This window comes from Orcinus orca, chromosome 11 (assembly GCF_937001465.1).
Source record: "Orcinus orca chromosome 11, mOrcOrc1.1, whole genome shotgun sequence".
NCBI classification, from domain to species: Eukaryota; Metazoa; Chordata; class Mammalia; order Artiodactyla; family Delphinidae; genus Orcinus; species Orcinus orca.
Window position 1 is genome coordinate 91,237,291 of NC_064569.1, and position 21,934 is coordinate 91,259,224.

General features: G+C 42.3%; 1 protein-coding gene across 27 annotated transcripts in view; it reads right to left on the minus strand.

Annotated features, from left to right (window-relative positions):
* RBFOX2 (RNA binding fox-1 homolog 2) overlaps nucleotides 1-21,934 on the minus strand; it is a 261,734-nt gene that overhangs the window by 160,313 nt on the left and 79,487 nt on the right. The window contains exon 1 of one of the 27 annotated variants that reach the window (XM_049694671.1): nucleotides 4,270-4,422. The exons of the other annotated variants lie outside the window; for them this stretch is intronic. Coding sequence (XP_049550628.1) covers nucleotides 4,270-4,374 — 105 coding nt within the window. The 5' untranslated portion in view covers nucleotides 4,375-4,422. Of the gene's footprint in view, nucleotides 1-4,269; nucleotides 4,423-21,934 lie in introns of those variants that run through there. 27 annotated transcript variants of the gene reach the window in all.

Sequence of the window (21,934 nt, forward strand, 5' to 3'; positions counted from 1 at the left end):
CCAAGAAAATTTTATCTGCTTTCCTCCATCTACTTATATATAGCTCATCCTCTGAGGTCTACCTCTTCCTGCCCACCCCAAACCACAGTGAAACCCTTAACTCTCTGGAATCTGATGACAAGCAGCCACTAATTTAGCATTTTCACTTATAACAAGAAGGGATGGATTTAAATTTCAGCAAAAATAATTCAAACTAAACTCTAGTAAAAGTTACCTGATAATAAAAGTTGGCAAAGACCAGAAAATACTTCCCTTAAATTTTTTTCCAACTGTGAAATTTACCATATAAAATGGTATTTCCCTTTTTAAAAGAAGGCATATGGATTTTCTGGGGCGATCAGAGCTGAGGCATGGGTGTGGATGATTGAAGTGAACTCTCAAGACCATTTTCCAGAAGCAGCATGGTACTGAACAAAGAACTCAGGTTTGGAAGTGAAAACAGACCTGTAACCGCAGTGCCAAAACACTCACTAGCTGTGACCTTGAGCAAGTACTTTAGCCTCTCTTAACTGTTTCTTCATCTATAAAAGCAAGTTTATCATGAAAGTTAGAAATAATGTACATAAAACACACAGGTCAGTGCCTGGCTTAATAATTTACAATTGTTAATAGATTTGCTTATTGTCATTTTTCTTAGCTCACAACAAAAAGACTCCTTCACAAATCTGACATTTTAGGGCTACTACTATAATTTATTGTAAATTGGTAGCAATACAATATCGATAGGAAGGCACCTAAAGAAAGCTATTTCCTCTATGAATTCAAAAGTAAAATTGCAGAAGAGAAACACAAAGTGTTCCACGGGGCAAGACGCCCCTAAACCAGATAGCTAGGATAATTTATAAGATACTATAGTGAATAACCAAGCTCTCAGAAAGAGGGAGCTTCTGACAGGGGGTATAGATATCACAGCAATTCCAAGTAGGGGTAAACCCAATATTGTGGTCTCTAGCTCATAGAAAAGCTTTGAATAAAAGAGATTTTTTAAAATCTCCTCAAAATTCCACCCCTCCCTTAAACTAGAGATACTCACCTGACAATCACAAACACAAGGCAAAGAGAAAAGGAAATACCTGCACCCGTATGAGGAAAGGGGGATGCTGGCTCTAAAGGATGAGAACTTTCCTATGATGCAAAGAGAAAACTGATGGCTGCACCATCTTCTTTTGCTGCTTTCAGGAGATGGCAGGAATGTCTAAGTCATTCACCTGCTCTAGTAACAGGGCTGCGAAAAGTGAGACAGTAGTCCTTCTGTAGGGCAGAGCTAGAAGCTAATTAAGGAGTTAAAACTTTCAGAGTATTAGAATGAAAATGCTGGAAGGACTTTTAGGGCCTTTCTAGCCAAGCCAGTAGAATGGAAGAAAGTCTGGGCATTAGAGCCAGATGGGCCTTCCTAGCTATTTGACCTTAGGCAAGTTGGACAGCCTTTCTAGCCTTCACTCTTCTCATCTATAAAATTGGGTGAACAGCATTAGCATTTGCCCTGCAGAGGGCAAACTGTAAAAAGCAAACTGCTTCAGAATAGGTACGCAACACAGGGTTAAATGCTTTCCCCCAGACCTCAGTCTAGCTGTACGTAAAGACCAGTGGCTGATACAGACAGCTATGTCATAAATGTTCGTTCTGTCCCTCTCCTTTCCTTCTAACTTAGCAGAAAAGGGATCAATTCCAAGTAGGGAAAGTAACTTTCCCAAGGTCATGCTGCTGGTTACTGGCAGAATTAGGGCTTAAAAAACCAGCTTCTTCAAGCTCAGTGCATTGCACCTTGCCTCATCAGGAGCCTTCCCTTGGGGACGGGGCAAGCTAACTTAACATTAGATGGGCTCAGAGTCAAGGCGATCAGAACAAGCTAACTGCAATGTCAGGAGCTCACTGCGATTCAGACACCCAGGAGTTAAACACTCCGCTGGCTAAGGCTCCAGAGAGCTGCGGTTGGGCACACTCCTTCTGGGAGGAGGCCAGAGAGGCACTGAAATCCATTCCCTGGCGTGATTGGTCGGTTCCCAGAGGGGTGGGGAAGAGGAAAAGGGAGAAGAATGTCACCCGATCCCCAAGGGTAAACAACAGCAGGAGCATCTGCTCAGGTTTTCAACTAAAACTGTGAAGGATTTCTGAACAGTTGACCACCACACTCGGAAGACTGGGACCCCTGACCTTCAAGAACAAGAGGGTTCTTGTTCTTTAATGACCAGATTCTTAGTGATACAATCTGGATGAACAAATGCAGAAAGATGGTGTATGATTTCCACAGTGCCGAATGCTCATGCTCTAGGTGCCCTTAATCACCCAGCTACCCTCCCTCCTGCGCCTGCCCTTACAGAGAACACAGCCTGCTCCTTGCTACTTAAACTCTGACCATCAAATTCCCTCCTCCGAATTCCTCTCCTTCCTCTTTAAGAGGAGCCCCCTCCTTTGTAAAAAGGATATCTTATTGCAAGAGGCAACCCCTCTGTAGTTGTGTTAGCACACGTGTGCAGAGCAGAGAGAAGGGAGGGTCTGGGGAGAGAGAAACCTAATACCTTGCCGAATCCACTGGGAAGTCGGCCTGAGTTATTAAGCCAGGACGGGGCCACTTAACTGAATTGGTTGAGGCAATGCCCTTCAGTCCTGGCTGCATTCTTCCCCCAAGGGAGAATGCAGGAAGGGCTGTCTCCTCAAAATCTTATTATCCCTGACAACTCTTTACTCCTCAGAAGTTTCTCTCTCCCATTTCAAGGATATAAACAAAACGTTTAAGTTCTGAGCAGAGAATGAGAGGCAGCCCCTCAACCCCAATATGCTATGGGACTCCACAGGACTGATCACTAAGAGCTGCCAAAACCTGCATTCCCTTTGTGCTTAGGTACAACCACAGCTAAATCCTCAATTCCCAGTAACTGACGGTGGGCGGGGTGGGGGGGAGATGGTCATCACAGGACTAAGGTAAAACTGAAGAGAAAGCCTCCTACTGAATGACTAAAACAGGAGGACCTTTAAGAAACCAAGTCAGTCCAGGGACCAACTGGAGCCCACCTTAGTGTGGCCCCAGTTAGGGGAACGAGGTGGAACCAGGACTAGGTCCACCCCAAACAATCTGGAGCTGCTGGGCAGCCCCATCTCTCAGGAACTGCGCAGGCTAGGAATGACCTGAAACCATTGTGGACTCAAAGAGCAAGGATTCCTCAACATTGGGCCAAAGCAAACCAGCTTCAGGAAGTGGCAGAGGCTCCTTAAGTCTCCCCTTTGTTCCTGCTCTGTAATCCCAAAGCCAAGTCTAATCTAAACTGTGCTAAGAATGCCCTTTGCTACACAGACGCCTCATTTATAAAACCCAGGGAGCACAAGTGACTCAGCTCTCTTTCGCAGGAATGTTCAGCAAATTAACTACTCAGGGAGGCTTTACGTGGTTATTAAAAACATAGGCTTCAGTGTCAGACAGGCCTAGGTTTCAATATCTGTTCCACCACTTTCTAGCTCTGTCACCTAGACCTCTCCAAAGCTCAGTTTCTGCATCTGTCAAATATGGCTTCTGCCATCTTCTTACAGGGAGAGTTGTTGAGAACAGCGAGGAATTGAGGGTGTGTGCGTACGTAAGTGATGAGCACAGTAAGCATTCAATAAATAGTAGCTGTCGCTATAACTTATTACTGAGGACTAGGAAACAACTTCTATAGAGAAATAACGCTGCCAGCTTTCAGCTGTATTAGCATTCCTGCACCTCACCCATCCGTCAGAGGGCGGTCAACAGCGTGAGGATGCCAGAGATTATTTTCTATCTGCTGAGCAGTGTGCCAGATGAAGGGGAGAGAGTGAAGGACACAACCTCTCCTGTGGAGCAGCTCACGGTGCTGAGGGAGGACGTGACGGAGAGGAAGTGACGGGGAAGAAGGGAAAGTTCTGAAGGGGGTCTCAGCATGGACCGTCTACTCAGCTTCTGCATTCAACCGTGAAGGGGCTGCTTTCACTTCTGGTCCCAGCAGTTGGGGTCCCGCTGACTGGCTCTATCAGGGTCCCGGGCAGGGGGTGCTGGGAAGCGAGGTCCCTTCCACACCAAGAGGGAGATGAGGGGGGAGTGGGAAGGACAGCGGAGAAGGGTTTTGGTCTTCTCTCTTCATGTGATACCAGGCAAAAGTCATTCCAGAAAAGGAGCTGGCAGTCACAAGCCAACAATTCAGGCAGGCACTACAAGATGACTGGTTGCTGGGTTAGTGCAGCAGCAGAGACAGTTTTTAGCAGAGACATAGGGCTCTCAGGAATTACAACCGCGTAATCAAAAACACGCATACTCACTGGACAGCGTGTACAGTGGAAGGCCGGAAGGGCTGGGCTCCTTGGATCAGTGGCCCCCAAACTCATTAACCAGTGCTCTTGCTCTCTCTTACAGATTTTCACCATCACAGTCCCCACCTGCGAAACTCTCGCACATACCTTAAAGCCTGCACGACTGGTGCACTGGAGCAGGACTGGGCCCCGCCCTAGTCAGGAGAGCACACGGCCCTGGGGAAAAGCACTGAGCTGAGAGTGAAGGCTCATATCACAGACGCAGCTCTGCACTGGCAAGAGCTCTGAGAATATAAGCCTTGGGAAAGTCATCTCACCTCTCTGGGACTCAGTTTCTCCATCTGCAGCACCAGGACAATGTGATGAAATCCCGTTCTGACATTCAAAGGACCTAAGGGCCAAGCTGGTGATCCCTACCCTGGGTTCTTATTTCTGCATTAGGGCAGACATGCCACAGGAGAGCCAGGGTATTAAGACAAGTGATTACAAGTCACTCTCTAAACTATCCTGAAAGTTCAGACAGTAAAAAGTCAGCCACAACTTTTCTGAAATCCAAAATAAAAAGTTTTGGAACTTACAGTCCTGGCCCAGACCATTCATTTTACGACGGTCAGGACTCTGTTTCTTGGATGGTAAACCAGGAAAGAAAACAACGGGACAACAGTAGTTACCTGGCACCTGGGAAGGGCACATGGCTTGCTTGCTAAAAGGGCCCTCCAAACACTAGACTGAGAAGGACGTACAGGGGGCCTTAGGGTAAGCATTCATTCCAAAAACTATGGGAATGACAGCTGCTATTTCTGGCCAATGGATCAGGACCTGAAAGATGGGTGTAATCTCCACCGAACAAATCGTACAGTCAGAAATAATCTTGCATCTGCCAGCACTCAACAAACCGGCAGCTCTTTAGAGAGGACTCTCTGGGGACCCAGAGCTGCAGTAACCAAGGGAAATGTATCCAGATTAGATCAGCAAAGGCCTCTCCGTTTCCACACGAGATATTGTAGGGGGCAATGACACCGGCCAACACACAAGATTTACACAATGAGCTCCCTGAATGCTGCACATGTCCGGGTCAGAAGAGCTGCCGCTGGGCTACAAATGGCTCCTGAAGCAGCAGATGCCAAGTGTCCTGTTTACCTTTGCCTTTGGTTACAATTCCTCAAGAGGGCCTGAGAGGTCTGCTTTTCATGGTATTGCCTTTTCCATCCATTTTAAATTAAGAAGAAGAATTCTTCCTTGTCTCATTCCCTTTACCTTTCTCTTCCCAACATAAAAACATAAATAAGAAGTGGTGTGTCCACACGATGGAATATTATTTAGTAACAAAAAAGAATGAAGTACTGATGTATGCTACAACATGGAGAAACCTTGGAAGCATCATGCTAAGTGAAAGGAGCTGGAAACAAAGGACTTTATTATATTGAGTCAATTTATAGAAAATATCCTAGACAGTAAAATCTGTAGAGACAGGAAGCAGACTAGTGGTTGCCTAGAGTTTGGGGGGCAAGGGAGACAGGGTGACCAGGCAATGATGACTAAGAGGTACACGGTTTCTCTTTGGAGTGAGGAAGACTCTGTGAATACACTAAAAAGGGCTCTGAATTGTGTACTTTAAATGAGTGAATGGTAGAGTATCTAATTATATCTCATTAAAGCTGTTAAAAGATGCCGCAAAGGAATTATGACCTCCTGTAGGAAGGGACATTTAATGAGGGAGCTCTGACTCTCCTGACCACTGCTGCTCCTTCCTCCCAACAGCTCATTTCGCTAGTCCCGTCCCTGCTCAGCTGCAGTATCCGGCGCAGGGTTACACCTTCCCTGAGATAACTGGGCAGGTGGTAGCTTTGCTGGATCTTCAAGTCTACTCCTGCTCTGTTATGACTTTAGTGTCCTTCCTTCCACATCTAGTTTCCCTCTGTCCCTGAAGAGATAGTGAAACTACCCCCCAGCCCCCAGCACGGGTTGATGACTTGCCATGCCATGAAAAAAGAATGAAGATAAATGATACTATAAAAGCACAGGTTTGGGCGTTAGATCAAATCTGAGTTCCAACTGAAGCATCTGAAAAAGTTACTTTAAGTCTCAATCTCAGGTTCCACTTCTGTAAAATGGGGAAAACACCACCTAATGCATCGAATGCACATTGTTATTATAAAAATTAAATGGTAAAGTCTATATAAATGATTAATATGGTGCCTGGCACACAGAAGGCACTCAATAAATAATAACCATTATTTATAAAAGCCTTATGCCCAGTTTTTTCAAGCTGTCATCCAGCAGATCAGCTTCTATGTCAAAAAAGGCAGTAACAAAAGCAGGCCACTGGCACCATCAAATGGTTCACAAACATTTTTCTGACTATTTGTTTTAACTCATCTCACTCACAGATCCCTAGTCCATTCCTAATACTTCTGTGTTTTTTACTTCAATTTGTTTTCCTATTTCTGGGCTCAATTTAACCTAAGCATTAGGCTTATTATTGCCTCTCCAGTTCCATTTTCCCTCCTCAACCTTAATCTGTATTTATCACCTTAATTATAATACTTTAAGCCACTCAGTGTAAATAAACTGTTTACCCAGAGTAGCACAGCACTCAGTATCCTACTCCTCCTAAAAGCCTATCACAGGGCTTCCCTGCTGGCACAGTGGTTGAGAGTCCGCCTGCCGATGCAGGGGACGCGGGTTTGTTCCCCGGTCCGGGAGGGTCCCACGTGCCGCGGAGCGGCTGGGCCCTGTGAGCCATGGCCGCTGAGCCTGCGCATCCGGAGCCTATGCTCTGCAACGGGAGAGGCCACAGCAGTGAGAGGCCCGCGTACCGCGAATAAATAAATAAATAAATAAATAAAAAGCCTATCACAGAATCAAAACAACTTAAGACAGAGTTTAGAAAGAATTATGATGGAACCATAAAACGGAATACTAGGCAGCCATGTAAAACAACACTACAGAAATATTTAATGACATGAAAAGATATTTACAATGGAGTAGGAAGGAGCTGCAAGCATACTACAAAAGTCTGTACCATATGATGAGATTTTGTAAGGCATTTTATAATGTGTGTATATGCAAAAAGAGCTGCATAGAAACAAAATTAGAACAATAAACAAAAAGTTAAGATAAAGTTAATATATTAAGGCAATTTTTATTCTTTTGGCCTGCTGTATTTTCTATATTTTCTTTGATAAATGTATATTAATTCTGAGAAAAAGATGACTTAAAAATATCAATTTAAACAATACACAACCTCTTCGCATTTTTTTAGCAGCCACTGTAGCACAGATCTGGAGTCAGAAAGACCAGGACTCAAATCCCTCCTCTACCACTTGTTAGAAGTCTGACTTTGCACTCACTGAACCTTTTAGGCTTGGTGGTATCATCTGGAAAATGAAGATGAACATCCTAGCAAAGTGCCTGGCACCTGATCTTCAGTACACCTCTCTGGCAGTGGTCCTCAGCTTGAATGTGCATCAGAATCACCTGGAGAGCATGCTGAGACAGGTGGCTGGGCCCCAGTCCCAGAGTTTCTGATTCAGTAGGTCTGGGAGGAGGGGGATACCATGAATTTGCATAAGTTCCCAGGTGATGCTGATGCTGCTGGTCCGAGAACCACACTTCGAGGACCACTGCAATAGGCAATAAGTACAAACTCTTCTTACAGTACGTTACACAGATATTAAGTGCTCTTTCAGAGCAATATTTCCGGAATACGAGCTCACTGGATACTGAATTATATAAGAGCCTAACACTGCACATTCACCCAAAAGCCCAGACTTTATAACCTGGGATCATTCACTCCAAGACAGCGAGGGAACTGGGTTTCCACTGTAGAGGGAAGCAAATAACAATTATTAGGACTGCATTTAGAATATCTGACTTCAGCATGGGAGAAAATGTCTTCGAATGTGGACATGGATCAAGCAATGTGCAGGACGGAGACCAGTGTGAATCCACTGCTCGCTGCCCTGTGCCTGTCTGGGAAGAAGGGCAGTGTACAGTGTGTCACAGAGCACCTGCTTTGCTCTGGGTGCCCCCTGTTGACAAAAACCGACATAGCCTAAGCCCATATGTAGTCAGGATAGGTCTTTTCTTCTTCCAATTTTCCTAGTCCCCTTCTCTTTGTATCTGCAGCTCATCTCCAAACAGGTTAACTGTTGCAGCATGGCATTCATTGTAATGGTATGTGGCATTTAAAGCACAATTGCTAGAGACGGCTAGCACGAGCAGTGGGAATAAACTGCGGTTGTAAATAGTCTCTAATACACTGTGAAACCCTGTTGGTATTTCTGAAAATACACTAACTGATGAAGTACTTAAGAGTTTCTATAGATGAAAATTGTTCAACAGCACCATCACAGACAACTAAAAGTAGAATGAGAGAATTTTAGAGCTAGCAAAGGTCTCTAATACTATCATCGCCAGCTTCCTCACTTCCATGAGGAAACTGAAGGGCCCAAAAGGTAAAGTAACATATATAAAGACACAAAATTAGTGACAAAGCCAAGTTTCCTGACTCCCTCATGACTCCTGATCTTTCCACTATACTATTTCATCTTTATTTAGAAACTTTATTCATTTAGTCATCACCAAGACAAGTATAACTGCATTTTAACCACTTCATAGAGGGTAAAGAAACTAATGAACATGTAATGATTCCTGAAAGGTACGGGATGAAAACATTCTACCTTTTTTTATTGTGAAAATTAAGCCTTTCCTAATATGAATACTTCTTTTTTTTTTTTTTTTTGACTGCGCCATGCGGCTCGTAGGATCGTAGCTCCTAGACTAGGGACTGAACCCGCACCCTTGGCAGTGAAAAGCACAGAGTCCTAACCACTGAACCGCCAGGGAATCCCTATCAATACTTCTTTAATAGCAATCACTTTAAGTTAAATTCACAGGATCAAAAACTGCATTGAAGGCTTCCCTGGTGGCGCAGTGGTTAAGAATCTGCCTGCCAATGCAGGGAACACGGGTTCGAGCCCTGGTCCCGGAAGATCCCACAGGCCGCAGAGCAACTAAGCTCGTGGGCTACAACTACTGAGCCTGTGCTCTATAGCCCGCGAGCCACAACTACTGAGCCTGTGCCGCAACTACTGAAGCCCATGCTCCTAAAGCCTGTGCTCTGCAACAAGAGAAGCCCGCACACCACAACAAAGAGTAGCCCCCGCTCGCCGCAACTAGAGAAAGCCCACACGCAGCAACAAAGACCCCACACAGCCAAAAATAAACAAATAAATTTATTTTTAAAAAAAAAAACCTGCATTGATTACCAACAAGCAACGTCTAAACTGGGCGTGAGCAAACTTTGGCCCACCGGCCAAATCCAGCCTGTCACTTGTTTACGTACAACCCACGTACAGTCCAAGAGCTCAGACAAGTTTTTACATTTTTAGTGGTTGAAGAAATCAAGAGCATATTTTGTGATATATGAAAATTATATGAAATTCAAAATTCAGTGCCCACAAATAAAGTTTTATTAGAACACAACCATGCTCAGTCGTTTCCATATTGTCTACGGTTGCATCTGTGCTGCAGCAACAGAACTGAGTAGCTGCAGCAGAGACTAGATGGCCCCAAAGCTTGGAATATTTACTCTCTGATCCTTTACAGAAAATGTTTGCCCATCCCTGTTCTAAACTATTGATAAATGTGATGTCTGAGCCTTCGGTCAAGTACAAAGTTCTGGGTAATAAGTCCTATGGAGGCCCAGCCTCAGCAGCGAGCTCCCTCCCACCACCCCAGGTTTAGCAGGAGGACCACACAGGGCAAGTGGCCAAACCTATGCTGCCTGTCAACTTGATCTCTCCTCTACAGAAGCCAAGGGCACTGTGCTAGGCTTGGTCTGTTTTTTAGTTAATATTTATCAGCAATCCTGTGAAAAGCATACCCATTTTACAAATGAAGAACCAAACCTAAGAGCCCAAACTACAGACTGAATCCAGATCTGTCTGGCACCAGAGTTCTTTGCTCATTCCCCAGTGGTTTTCAAATTGTGCTCCGGTCAGCTGAGAGGCCTCATGGGCACAGGAAACCCAGAGGGTGGGGCCCCAGGCCTTCCACATCTTTTCTACTAGGACCACTCCACTTACATTTTTATATATTGTGTCCATGTAGTTTGTCTGAAGAAGAGAATTTGCTGCTAAAAAATTTAGTCTGTAGATCAGTGTTCCTCTTCAAAACAAAAGCTAACAACAACAACAACAAAAGCTAATTTTGGCGCCACTTATTATTACCACCTTTGGCAAATCTGTCACAAAACTGGAAATCTTAATTTCCTCAGCTGCCAGTGGCGATGAAAACCCTGCCCCCCTGCATGCAGACCGCCATTCACCAAGACCAAACAAGAATAGATATGAAGCGATGTGTAAACTAGAGGACTACAGAAACATAATACAGAATTATCATCCCCTCACTAAAGGGCAGGGAGGGGAGCAAGTAGGGAATTAACATTTGCTGCCGACCAAAGAAAAATCAAACGTGCAAGTAAAATGTAAAAAGAAACACATTCAAATAAAAGTAAATAAGTAAAAGACATGATGCAGAGCGGAAATATCATAAACTTTGAAATCTAACACATTTAAAAATTCCCTAATTAACAGCTACATAGCCATGGGCGATGGCTTAAATCTCTTTGAGCCTGGGTCTCCTCACCTGCAAATGGGATGAAACAAAATAATACTGAATACTTGCTCAATGCTTTATACAGGGCCTGGCACCTAATGAGTCAGTATTCAATACATGTTAGCTCTCTTTTTATGGGGACCTCCCATTTGTTACTGTGAAATTAAGACCCACCTGCCAGAATTAACAAATGGGTTCCCTGTAACATAACAAAATAATAGAATTAAGGAGCTAGAAGCATCTTTACCTTAGATGATTCTATGAGCCACATGACAGCACAAAGCTGTGCGAGCACAGGCTGAAGGCACTCTAAAGGAACAATGAAAGATACTAATAACAGGAGATACACAGGCAGTCCCCTGTTGAAATGCTCTACTAATTCAATAAGGGTATTTATTGAGTGTTTTAAGAGCCTTCTATGGCTCCATAAAATGACAGATTTACATTTAATATCCACTTGACCAAACCCATTAAACTTGTAAGAGGCACTCTCCTGCTGAGGATCAGATATCTAGCTTCTTAAGTATTAATTTTTCATATTGCTTTGGCAAGGCAAAGGCAAAAAACCTAGTTAAATTCTGAACAAAGTTTTTTTTCCTTTGTCCACAGGAAAAAAAATCACAATACAGTAGTCTCTCTATTTCAATAAGGCTGAAGATGAGTTTATTTTAATTTGTCCCTTTACCAAATTCTTACTGGGCATTTATTTTGTAAAAGGATTCAAGAATATCAAGAGGTAGGACAGTGTCCTTGTTCTCACAGGACTGTGTGGGTCATCCAACCTGTTCACCATAACATAACAGGCAGTGGTAAAGTGCTATTACAAAGTAGGAAAAATGTGCCTTGGGGGTTCGTTGGTCATTAATTAAGGGTCTGTACCCAAATAATTGCATCAGGCAACACTTCATGGAGGGGGGAACACCTGAAGTAGGATTTAAAGGATGAACTGTATAAACAGAGAGAACACCATAAGTAAAAAAAACTTAGAATTAAAACCTGTATTTGATTTCAAAGCTACATTATCCTACCCCATAATGTGGCTAAAACACAGACTACCTTAACACAATGCAAAAGGAAAAAGACTGGTGCCAGATCATGGAAGGCCTGGAGTAACCACTAAAGTGTTTTCAGCAGATAAAAGCTAAGCAGAGTCTGAGACCCAGGGAAATCAGAGTTGTGCCTTTAAATGCATGATTATACAGAACTTGCTGAAATTATTTTCTGGTGGCACCAAAGTTTCTAACATAAGACCGTAAGTCATCTGTTGTATTCCCCTGCCTCTCTAAGTCAACCTTAAATCAGCTCAGTATAATGGTATACAGCTAATGCTACTAAAAATATAAAAATATTTGATCTATAACTGAAACTCACAACTATATTGTCCACCAACTACAAAGCCTTTTGCCTTACCTTATACTTGACTAGTTGGTTTCATTCTAAATCACTGCCATGGTTGTTGTCTGTTAAAGAACAATGGGTTGAGGAGACATATCAAGCTATCAAGCTTCTTAAAGTAACTCACCAAATGGTAGCTAGGGCTGGCTGTGGGAAGACTATCTGTTGCTTGGTGGTACTAACCACCAGAGCAAGGAGATCCTACTAACTACTTGGCCGCCCTAAGTAATTCTAGACAGGTGAATTTCCTAATTTTGAAAATTGCTAATAAAGGAAATTCTCTAATTTTCCTTTTATAAACAGTCCCAGTGATTAATAATCTTTAGTCATATAATTCTTTTTGATGGGCACATTAGAGCTCTCATTACAATACAAATCAACAGCCTGTATACATAGTATTAGGTCAATCTACTAGAAAGTCAAGCAGTGAAGTTATGATCCATCCATTTACAAAATACTTAATAAGCAATTGGGTCAACAGTGGACTACAAACTGTTCTAACAGCCTAAAATCACAGCAACCCCAAACTGAGCAAAAAGAGGCAAAGCTGGGGGAAGAAGTCAAACTCTGGCATAAAAGACAGGATGTGCCAAGAAACTAGGTACCGAAGAGGGAAGAAGAGGAAAGACAGCCACACTGTCCATTCTTCTGACTCAAGTCACTCAGCTATCCACAGAGCCACCGCAACCCTGCAGATTCAGAGGTGGGACGTTAAGTGATAAAAGCTCCCACAGTTTCCACAATGAAGCGTGACACTCTCAAGAACCACAAAATCAAACCCAACATAGGCAGAAGAGCCCTTAAAGAAAAAAGAAGAAAGTTGGGCCCAGAGATGAGAAGAGCTCTTCTAGACTACATGGGAAGTTAAAGGTAGAGGTTAGTAAACATCAACCAATAAGACACTGCTGACCTAGGAAGTTTTTTAAAATTTAATCCTTACAACCACCTTACAGAAGTAGGCACTATGAGCCTCACTTTCACAGATGAGAAAACTGAGCCTTAGAGAAGTTAAATAATTTGCTCACAATCTTCATAATACTTCCCTAACTCCCTTGATCAGAACCTTATGGAAATGTTCATGTAGATGTGTTAACTGAGTTCAAATGATTAGAGGCAATTAGGAAAGATTTCATAAAACAGGTTAAGCTGTGGCCAGGGATCTTGAAGGATATTTAGGACTCTGCTAGAAAAAGGAGGAACATTTCAAGCACAAGGCACTAGGAAGAAATCAATATCCAGCCTCTGCTGGAGGTAGCTGAAGGACTCTGAGGAGACACACACAGCAGAAGAAACATGTGGGTAGGGTGATAGTGAACAAGATTGCTGCAGAGAGCCTTGAGTGTCTGGTTCAGTTTGAACCAGATTCTGTTCAAGTAATAGAAGTCTCAAAAATAACTCCCTCTTTATATTTATGCTGCCAAGACCCGTAATGAATTAGGTAAATAAACTTACACAGATGTCATTTCCCTCACACAGACATATTTTTCTTGGAAATATGGCAAAGCTACATTCCTTCACTAGAAATTTCAAATCTATACATATAACTCATTTCACATGGTGAATAACTAAGAATCAAAAAGAAAATGAGGGGCTTCCCTGGTGGCGCAGTGGTTAAGAATCCACCTGCCAATGCAGGGGACACGGGTTTGAGACCTGGTCCGGGAAGATCCCACATGCCACGGAGCAACTAAGCCTGTGCGCCACAACTACTGAGCCTGCGCTCTAAAGCCCGCGAGCCACAACTACTGAGCCCGTGTGCCACAACTACTGAAGCCTGCGCACCTAGAGCCCATGCTCTACAACAAGAGAAGCCACCACAATGAGAAGCCCACACACCGCAAGGAAGAGTAGCCCCTGCTCGCCACAACTAGAGAAAGCCCACGTGCAGCAACAAAGACCAAACGCAGCCAAAAATAAATAAATAAAATAAATAAATAAATAAATAAGAAAACAGACTTAAATCAGAGACTGTGAGAACTAATCATTTCCTTATAAAGCTTTCCTAAGGCCTCTTTCCGATAAAATAAACAAGAAAAGTGATTTACTGACCCTAATACATGCCAAGAAATTTACATGTTATCTCTAATCCTACAACAACCTTTCAGAGTAGATACTATTCCTATTTTATAGAAATTGAAGTGCAAAGAAGGCTCAAGGAAAAACTTCCCAAAGTCATATAGCCTGCAATGGCAGAGCTGATATTTAAACCAAAAGTCGGGTGTGTGTGTGTGTGTGTGTGTGTGTGTGTGTGCGCGCGCGCGCGCGTGTGTGTGTGTGTGTGTGTGTGTGCACACCGACAGAGGAATTTCCATGAAAGCCAATGAACCTGGCTGATCCCTTACCATATCACATCCCTTAGGACATGCAGAAAGCAGCATAATTTCCCTTCACTACCTTAAGGGTTTTCTTGCCCAAATATGCCTGCCACTAAGGATGTGGAAAAGGCTGTGTCAGCCAAACACAAAGCCACTATAAACCTGCCAATCTTCCTTGGAGCAATCACCAGGTCTGAAAAGAGATAATCAAATGCCTGTTTTCACAGTCTCTTTCATATGATAGTTATGCAGAGTTTATCCAAACTTAGCACATAAGGATGAAAACACAGTTTTGTTTTGTTTTATTGGGGGAAGATATGTCTTACAAAATTGCATAACTGAGAAAAAATATTTGCAAATTGTAAATATGACAAAGAACTTGTATCCAGAATATATAAAGACCTCTTACAATTCAATAATAAGAGGACAAACGAACCAAATATTTGTGTAACTAAATAAAACCAAATAAAAAGTGGGCAAAAGACTTGAACAGACATCTCAACAAAGAAGACAGATGACCAGCTAATAAGCACGTGAAAAGGTGCTCCACATTGTTAACCATTAGGGAAATGCAAATTAAAACCACAATGAAATACCAATATATACTCAGTATAATCGAAGAGGTGGATAAAACCAAGCCACTCTGGAAAACAGTTTGGCAGTTTCTTAAAAAGTTAAGCATAATACTTTTTATAATTTCTTCTATCACATTTCTACACTGAAATTTTTATAAGATTTAGTCAAATAATAACCTATAGTTTATTTTCCTTTCAAATTGGATTTAATCCTTTAATTTTCTAGGTATTATTTTGATTTGCAATAGAAGGATAATGGTTTACTTGAGTAGTTTTCAAAAATAACTTCCATTGCAACTGTTCAGTGACCCCCCCCAAAAAAAGTTAAGCATAAATTTACCATAAAACCCAGCAATTCTGCTCCTAGAAATCTACCCAAGAGAAATGAAAACATATATCCATACAAAGACTTGTCAGTGCTCATAACAGCATTACTCATAATAGCCAAACTGGAAATAATACAAGTATCTATCAACTGGTAAATGGATTAACAAAATGTGGTACATCCAGGCAATAGAATACTATTCAGCAATTTAAAGTAATGATATGGTGATACATACTACAACATGGATGAACCTCAAAAACATTATGAAAAATGAAAGAAGTCATACACACATATATGATTCTATTTACATGAAATGTCCAGAGAAGATAATTTTATAGAGTCAGGAAGCAGATCAGTGGCTGTCTGGGGCTGGGGTGGGTGCAAGGACTGACTGCAAGAGAATTCACGAGAACTTAGGGGGATGACAAAAATGTTCTAAAACTGGACTGTGGTGATGGTGACACAACTCTATAAATTTAATAAAATCCCTGAATAAGTACTCTTACACTGAGTGAATTTTATGGTATGGATATTATATCTCAATAGTGCTTTTTAAAAAGTAATTATTAAATATATATATTTTCTATATATATGTATGTATATATTTAAATAACTCCAGGGGAAACAAAAAAGTATATAAGGGAATGTAATCATAATATTATGGTTCCTCTATATTCAGTCATAATAATGTAGATATTATGTAAACATAAATCAGTAATGCACATTGATTTAACCATTTCTTGGTTAAATCAATGAAAAATTAGCAATTTTATAGACATTCCTTCCTTCTCATCTCTTAACAGTAGGAAGCCAAAGGATAGAGCCTCAAATTGATAAATCAAGAAATAACAGGATAAGCATGTTATTTAGGTACATGGCTGTAAGCAGCAAAATAAATAAAATGGTCTTTCCTAGGAGGGAAAAGCTTCTGAACTATCTACAGGATGGAATGACCTAAAATGCAACACTAAGTCTGAAGCTGATTAATGGTTTGAGAAAAGTGCTGATGCTGCAGCATCTACTAGCCCTTCATCCACTAGAGGGTGTAAGGCAACACCACAGAAGGACCTGAACCACTGATGGGTGACCCGATGACAGATACTGAAGAGACGCAACCATGTGAATAAATCTTGCATAAAGGCTGAAAGTGGGGTTCTAGATAACCTAGTAGGAAGAAAAGAAAGCGATTTCATACTTTTTGTAATTTGAAAGCAAAGCAGAAGCATTTTTAGTTAAAAAAAGGACCAGTAAAAAAAACTGCTATGGATTGTAAGACATAAGAGAGGTATGAACATTTTACTTCTGAACCTATTATTTTAATCCAGTCTCCAACTGGGAGAGGGCAGTGGGATAAAATTTCTCATTCAACAATTAAGTACTAGCTGCAACTGATATTAAACACAGCAAATGATAAAGCTGTTGCCTAGACAGTTCTAAGGTTGCCTTTTGCAGGGGGGAGGGGGGAGGGGGCAGCTCTAAAAATTCCTTCTTTACAGCAACCACAATGTTGTTTTAAAAAACGTACAATAGGTCATGTTGCTCCCTGCTTAAAACCTTTGAAAAGCTTCACATTAAACTGAGAATAATTTTCATTTATTCATCCAACAAATACTTATTGATCTCCTCCTACATGCCAGGCTCTGCTCTAAGCAAAGTCACAGCTTACACAGAACTTACATTTTAGTGGGAGAGACAGACAATAAAGTACACACACTAGATAATTTCAGATAATGATAAGAGAGCTGAAGATAAGACTGAATGGTCAGGGTATGTATGTGGATAACTTTAGATTGGTGTGGTCAGGGAAGCTTCTCTGAGGGGTAAACTTTGTCCCTGTGACCTGAATGAGAAGGTGAATATCTGGGTCAAGAGCACTGCAGATCTAAGGTAGAGAAGACAGCAATTCCACGGACCTGAAGCTGAGATCAAGCTCAAGGAGTTCAAAATGGAAAGAACACCCGGTGAGGCTGAAGCTGGTGGTAAGACGGGGGAGGAGATGAATTACAGAGGTAGACAGTAAGCGCACATAGAAATACTCCTAAATCCATACAATGGGCTATGGTCCACCAAAAAAAGAAATAAAGTACTGACACGCGCTACAGCAGGGATGAACCTTGAAAACATTATGCCAAGTGAAAAAAGCCAGTCACAAAAGACCAGATATTGTATGATTCTGTTTTTATGAAATGTCCAGAATAGGCAAATCCACAGAGCTGGACAGTAGATTAGAGGTTGCTCAGGGCTGGCGTCAGGGGAATGGTGAAGTGACGACTAAAGGTTATGTATGGGTTTTCTTTAAGGTGGCATTTTTAAGGACGACAACTATTAGAATTTTGTTTTTCAAAACTACAGTGTGCAATCCATTAGTGGGTTCAGAAAATCAATTTTGGTCAATCAACTGTTGGTCATAATCAACAGTTTTTTTTTTTTTAGTGGAATGGAAGAGAATGGAAAATATCACAGCGCTGAGAACGTAGTAAGGGTAAGTATTTGTGTGTGTGTGTGTGTGTGTGTGTGTGTGTGTGTGTGTGTGTGTGTGTGTGTGTGTGTACTGGGTCATAATTCAAAAGGTATTACTCACTAGAGGTTGCCACCTTTTTTTTTTTTTTTCAGTACGTGGGCCTCTCACTGTTGTGGCCTCTCCCGTTGCGGAGCACAGGCTCCGGACGCGCAGGCTCAATGGGCCCAGCCACTCCGCGGCATGTGGGATCTTCCCGGACCGGGGCACGAACCCGTGTCCCCTGCATCGGCAGGCGGACCCTCAACCACTGTGCCACCAGGGAAGCCCGCCACCTTTTTTTTTAAGCTTGAAATCACTGAGCTAGAACTTGAACACCCTCACTATGTCCTCCATTTGAAATCTCCCCAAGGAAAGAAAAGTAGCCATCATTTCTTTGCCACCAAACCAAATGAGTATGACAGAAAATGCATTTGCTATTGCCCATGGATCCCAATCAAAATAAGTAAAAGCCCTGAAAGTACATTTGCAAAAAACTGGACAGAAAATAAAGTCCAGGGCTTCCCTGGTGGCTCAGTGGTTGAGAGTCCGCCTGCCGATGCAGGGGACGCAGGTTCGTGCCCCGGTCCGGGAAGATCCCACATGCCGCGGGGCGGCTGGGCCCGTGAGCCATGGCTGCTGAGCCTGCGCGTCCGGAGCCTGTGCTCCGCAACGGGAGAGGCCACAACAGTGAGAGGCCCGCGTACTGCAAAAAAATAAATAAATAAAATAAAGTCCATTCCAGGGATAACAAAGATAACTCGTTAGAAAAAGGGAAATTAAAAATTCTCAAGAAAAAAGAAAATACTTTGGGGAAAAAAATCTCTTAGGTCATTTAAAATCTATACTCTAAACTAGAAGTAAGGCTGCTACTCCAAATTTAAATCCCTAATTATCCAAGTCACATCTGTCAACTTAAACATCTCCTCTGATATTTCCATTCTGGGGGAATCACTTGAGCATGTGTATATAATAGTTTTCAACATACTTTTAGAAAAGCGAAGGAAAAAACTTTTTAAGGAGCCACTGACTAGCATTTAAAAAATCAGAGTCTAATACTGTGACATTAATCTTCTTTACATTAAAGATGCAAAATTATAAAAGGAAGGTTTATTTCACTCCTCATGGGCCTGTTTTTCGTGACACTCCCAGGAAAGCAGTGTTCTCCAATCTAAAGAGCAAATCACAATCATAGTCCACAGTGCTGCTGGCAAGCAAAATAAGTGAATAAAATACAAAAAGATAAACTGTAGACCACAAGCTACTTTAACAAACAAAATAGGAAGGAAACTTGATAGAAATAAGTTATGCAAGGGGCCTCCAGTTCATGTGAAGACTTTCCAAGCTGTTACATTCTCCAAAGATTCCATAGTATCTTATCTTGCCACACGAGGAAGAGAACATCCCCATTCAACGAGGAGAGAACACTGACAGAAGAACACAAGACGGAAATACAAGACATGGAGGCTCAGAATCCAGGACTCAAGTCTCACTGTGCCACTAACTCTGTGACATGGGGAAATTCATTTAAAAGCCTCTGGTTTGGTTTTCTTAGCTACCAAATAGGGATAATAAAGCCTGACCTTTCTAGCAGAGCTATTGTGAAGATCAATACTGATACATGGAAGCATACACTGTAAACTGCAAAATTCCTCACCAACATTAGTTTTCATAATTTACTAACATTCCTGGTTCCATAGCTGATGCAACACCTGAACCCAACCAAGAGTCTGTGCTCTCATCTCCAATGTGAATGGCAACGCTTCATGTCCACAGGTCAAGTGTGGGAAATGCACCGTGCCATAGTCCCAAACCTGATCACTCCAGTTACGGGAACACTCACTGTATTTCTTTAATCATAGCTAGGATGACCATACATCCCATTCATCAAGGTTTGCCTGGGACTGCTTCCACATCAGCATCCCTTTTCTCTCTCAAAAGTGCCCCAACTTGAATGATAAACTACACAGTCACCTTAATTACAGCAGACACAAGTTGTGGCACCAAGAGGTGACAGACAAGAGGCGAGCCTTAGGACTCCCCTGTACTGTCCAGAGCCCCCTGAAAGCCATTCCAAGTCAACGAACAATATGAGCAGAGACAGTAAGTTTGCTGTGCAGAACGAAGGCCCCTTCCAAGCAGACTGCTGCTCCCAGGTCCCTCCCAAAGAAAAGCTCTGGAGCTAATGCACACAAACATTCTCTCAGTTAGAGAACGTTACAAACCACAAACTATTCCAACCTTAATCAACACTTGGGAACTCTATCATAAGCATGTGTACACACACATAGATCACAAAGAGATGGTCAGCTAGGAATCTAAACCACTACATTGTGTCATCAACCTAAAATCCTGCATGGCCTTAGTAAAGCATGCAGCCTTTCTGAGTTGGTGTGCACTTCTGCTAATCTGGAACAATGTTTGTCTCCTCCACTTGCACGGAGAGACCACATTAGCAAGCACAGTGACGGGCTTGGAGTGTTTTATAAAAGCAATGGATTGCCATCCCATAAAGCCTGTTAACTAGGAAAGAAGGCTGAGGTGACCTTGCATAAAAAAGGAAAACCTCTACAAGGTGACAGGTGGTTTCTTTTCCCCCTCCTTTCCTTCGCAGGTCTTTTTTTTTAATCTTTTATTTCCTTTATTTTATTGATTTATTTTTGGCTGTGTTGGGTCTTCGTTGCTGCGCATGGGCTTTCTTCTAGTTGCGGCAAGCAGGGGCTACTCTTCATCGCGGTGCGCAGGCTTCTCATTGCGGTGGCTTCTCTTGTTGTAGAGCACAGGCTCTAGGTGTGTGGGCTTCAGTAGTTGTGGCATGTGGGCTCAGTAGTTGTGGCTCGCAGGCTCTAGAGCGCAGGCTCAGTAGTTGTGGCGCATGGGCTTAATTGCTCCGCGGCATGTGAGATCTTCCTGGACCAGGGCTTGAACCCATGTCCCCTGCATTGGCAGGCGGATTCTTAACCACTGCGCCACCAGGGAAGCCCCCTTCACAGGTTTTTAATTCAAATGTGTTACCAGGGGTGTATGTAACGGGGTGGAAAGGGCCACCGTAACAGTGAAATACTGGCCCACTTAGTGCTAAGGAACTTTGTTGTTACAATTTTTAACCAGGGTCATGGACTCCTAGATTCATAAGTTCAATGTCAAGGGATCTATGAAGCCACCAAATGATAAATAAGTAGAGTGAGTGAGCAGGCATACTGCACATGACCCCATTTTCCCTTTGTGAGTCAAGAATCCCCAGTATAGAGGACCCTCAACAAATAGAGGACAAATTTCAGTGCTTATTCAGCTGCTAACCTGTATTGTTACCTTGGATAAGTCACTTTAATCTCTGTGTGCCTGTTTCCTTATCCTTCCCAAGGAAATACTTGCCTTACCCATTCAAGAGGTGGTGGTGAGGATGAGAAGAGAAAATTTTTGATGAAAGCTCTCTGCAGTGCTCAAAAGATTATCATTTTTATCTCTTTTAAAATCACCATTAGATGCTAATAGAAATCCTGTCTGCGTATGGTTCCTATCTATTTAGAAAAGAAACATAAAAGAATAAGGAAAAGCAAATAAAGATTCACACACTCCAAATTCTCCTTCACCCCAGTCTCTGGTTCCTGGATTTGCCGAGCCAAACCACTCTGCGAAGATGTAAAGATCACAAGTTCAGTTTCTGCCCAACTCGGGCTGCTCAGTGACCAGTGTTTCACACTGATAAATGCCTCCCAAACCTCAGAGCATGAAGTGAGAGTTCACAAGGTCAGGCACATTAATTAGCAGGACTCATTTGGATTCTGTATTCATCAAATGCAACAAGCAGCTATTCAATATTCGCCTGTTTGCACTATGCTAAGGTCTCTAATTCAAAGATCCAGACAGAAAAACAAAATAAAGCCCAAGAAAATAAACTAAAATAAACCATCACCATCAGAATGTGCCTCTATGTAAATTA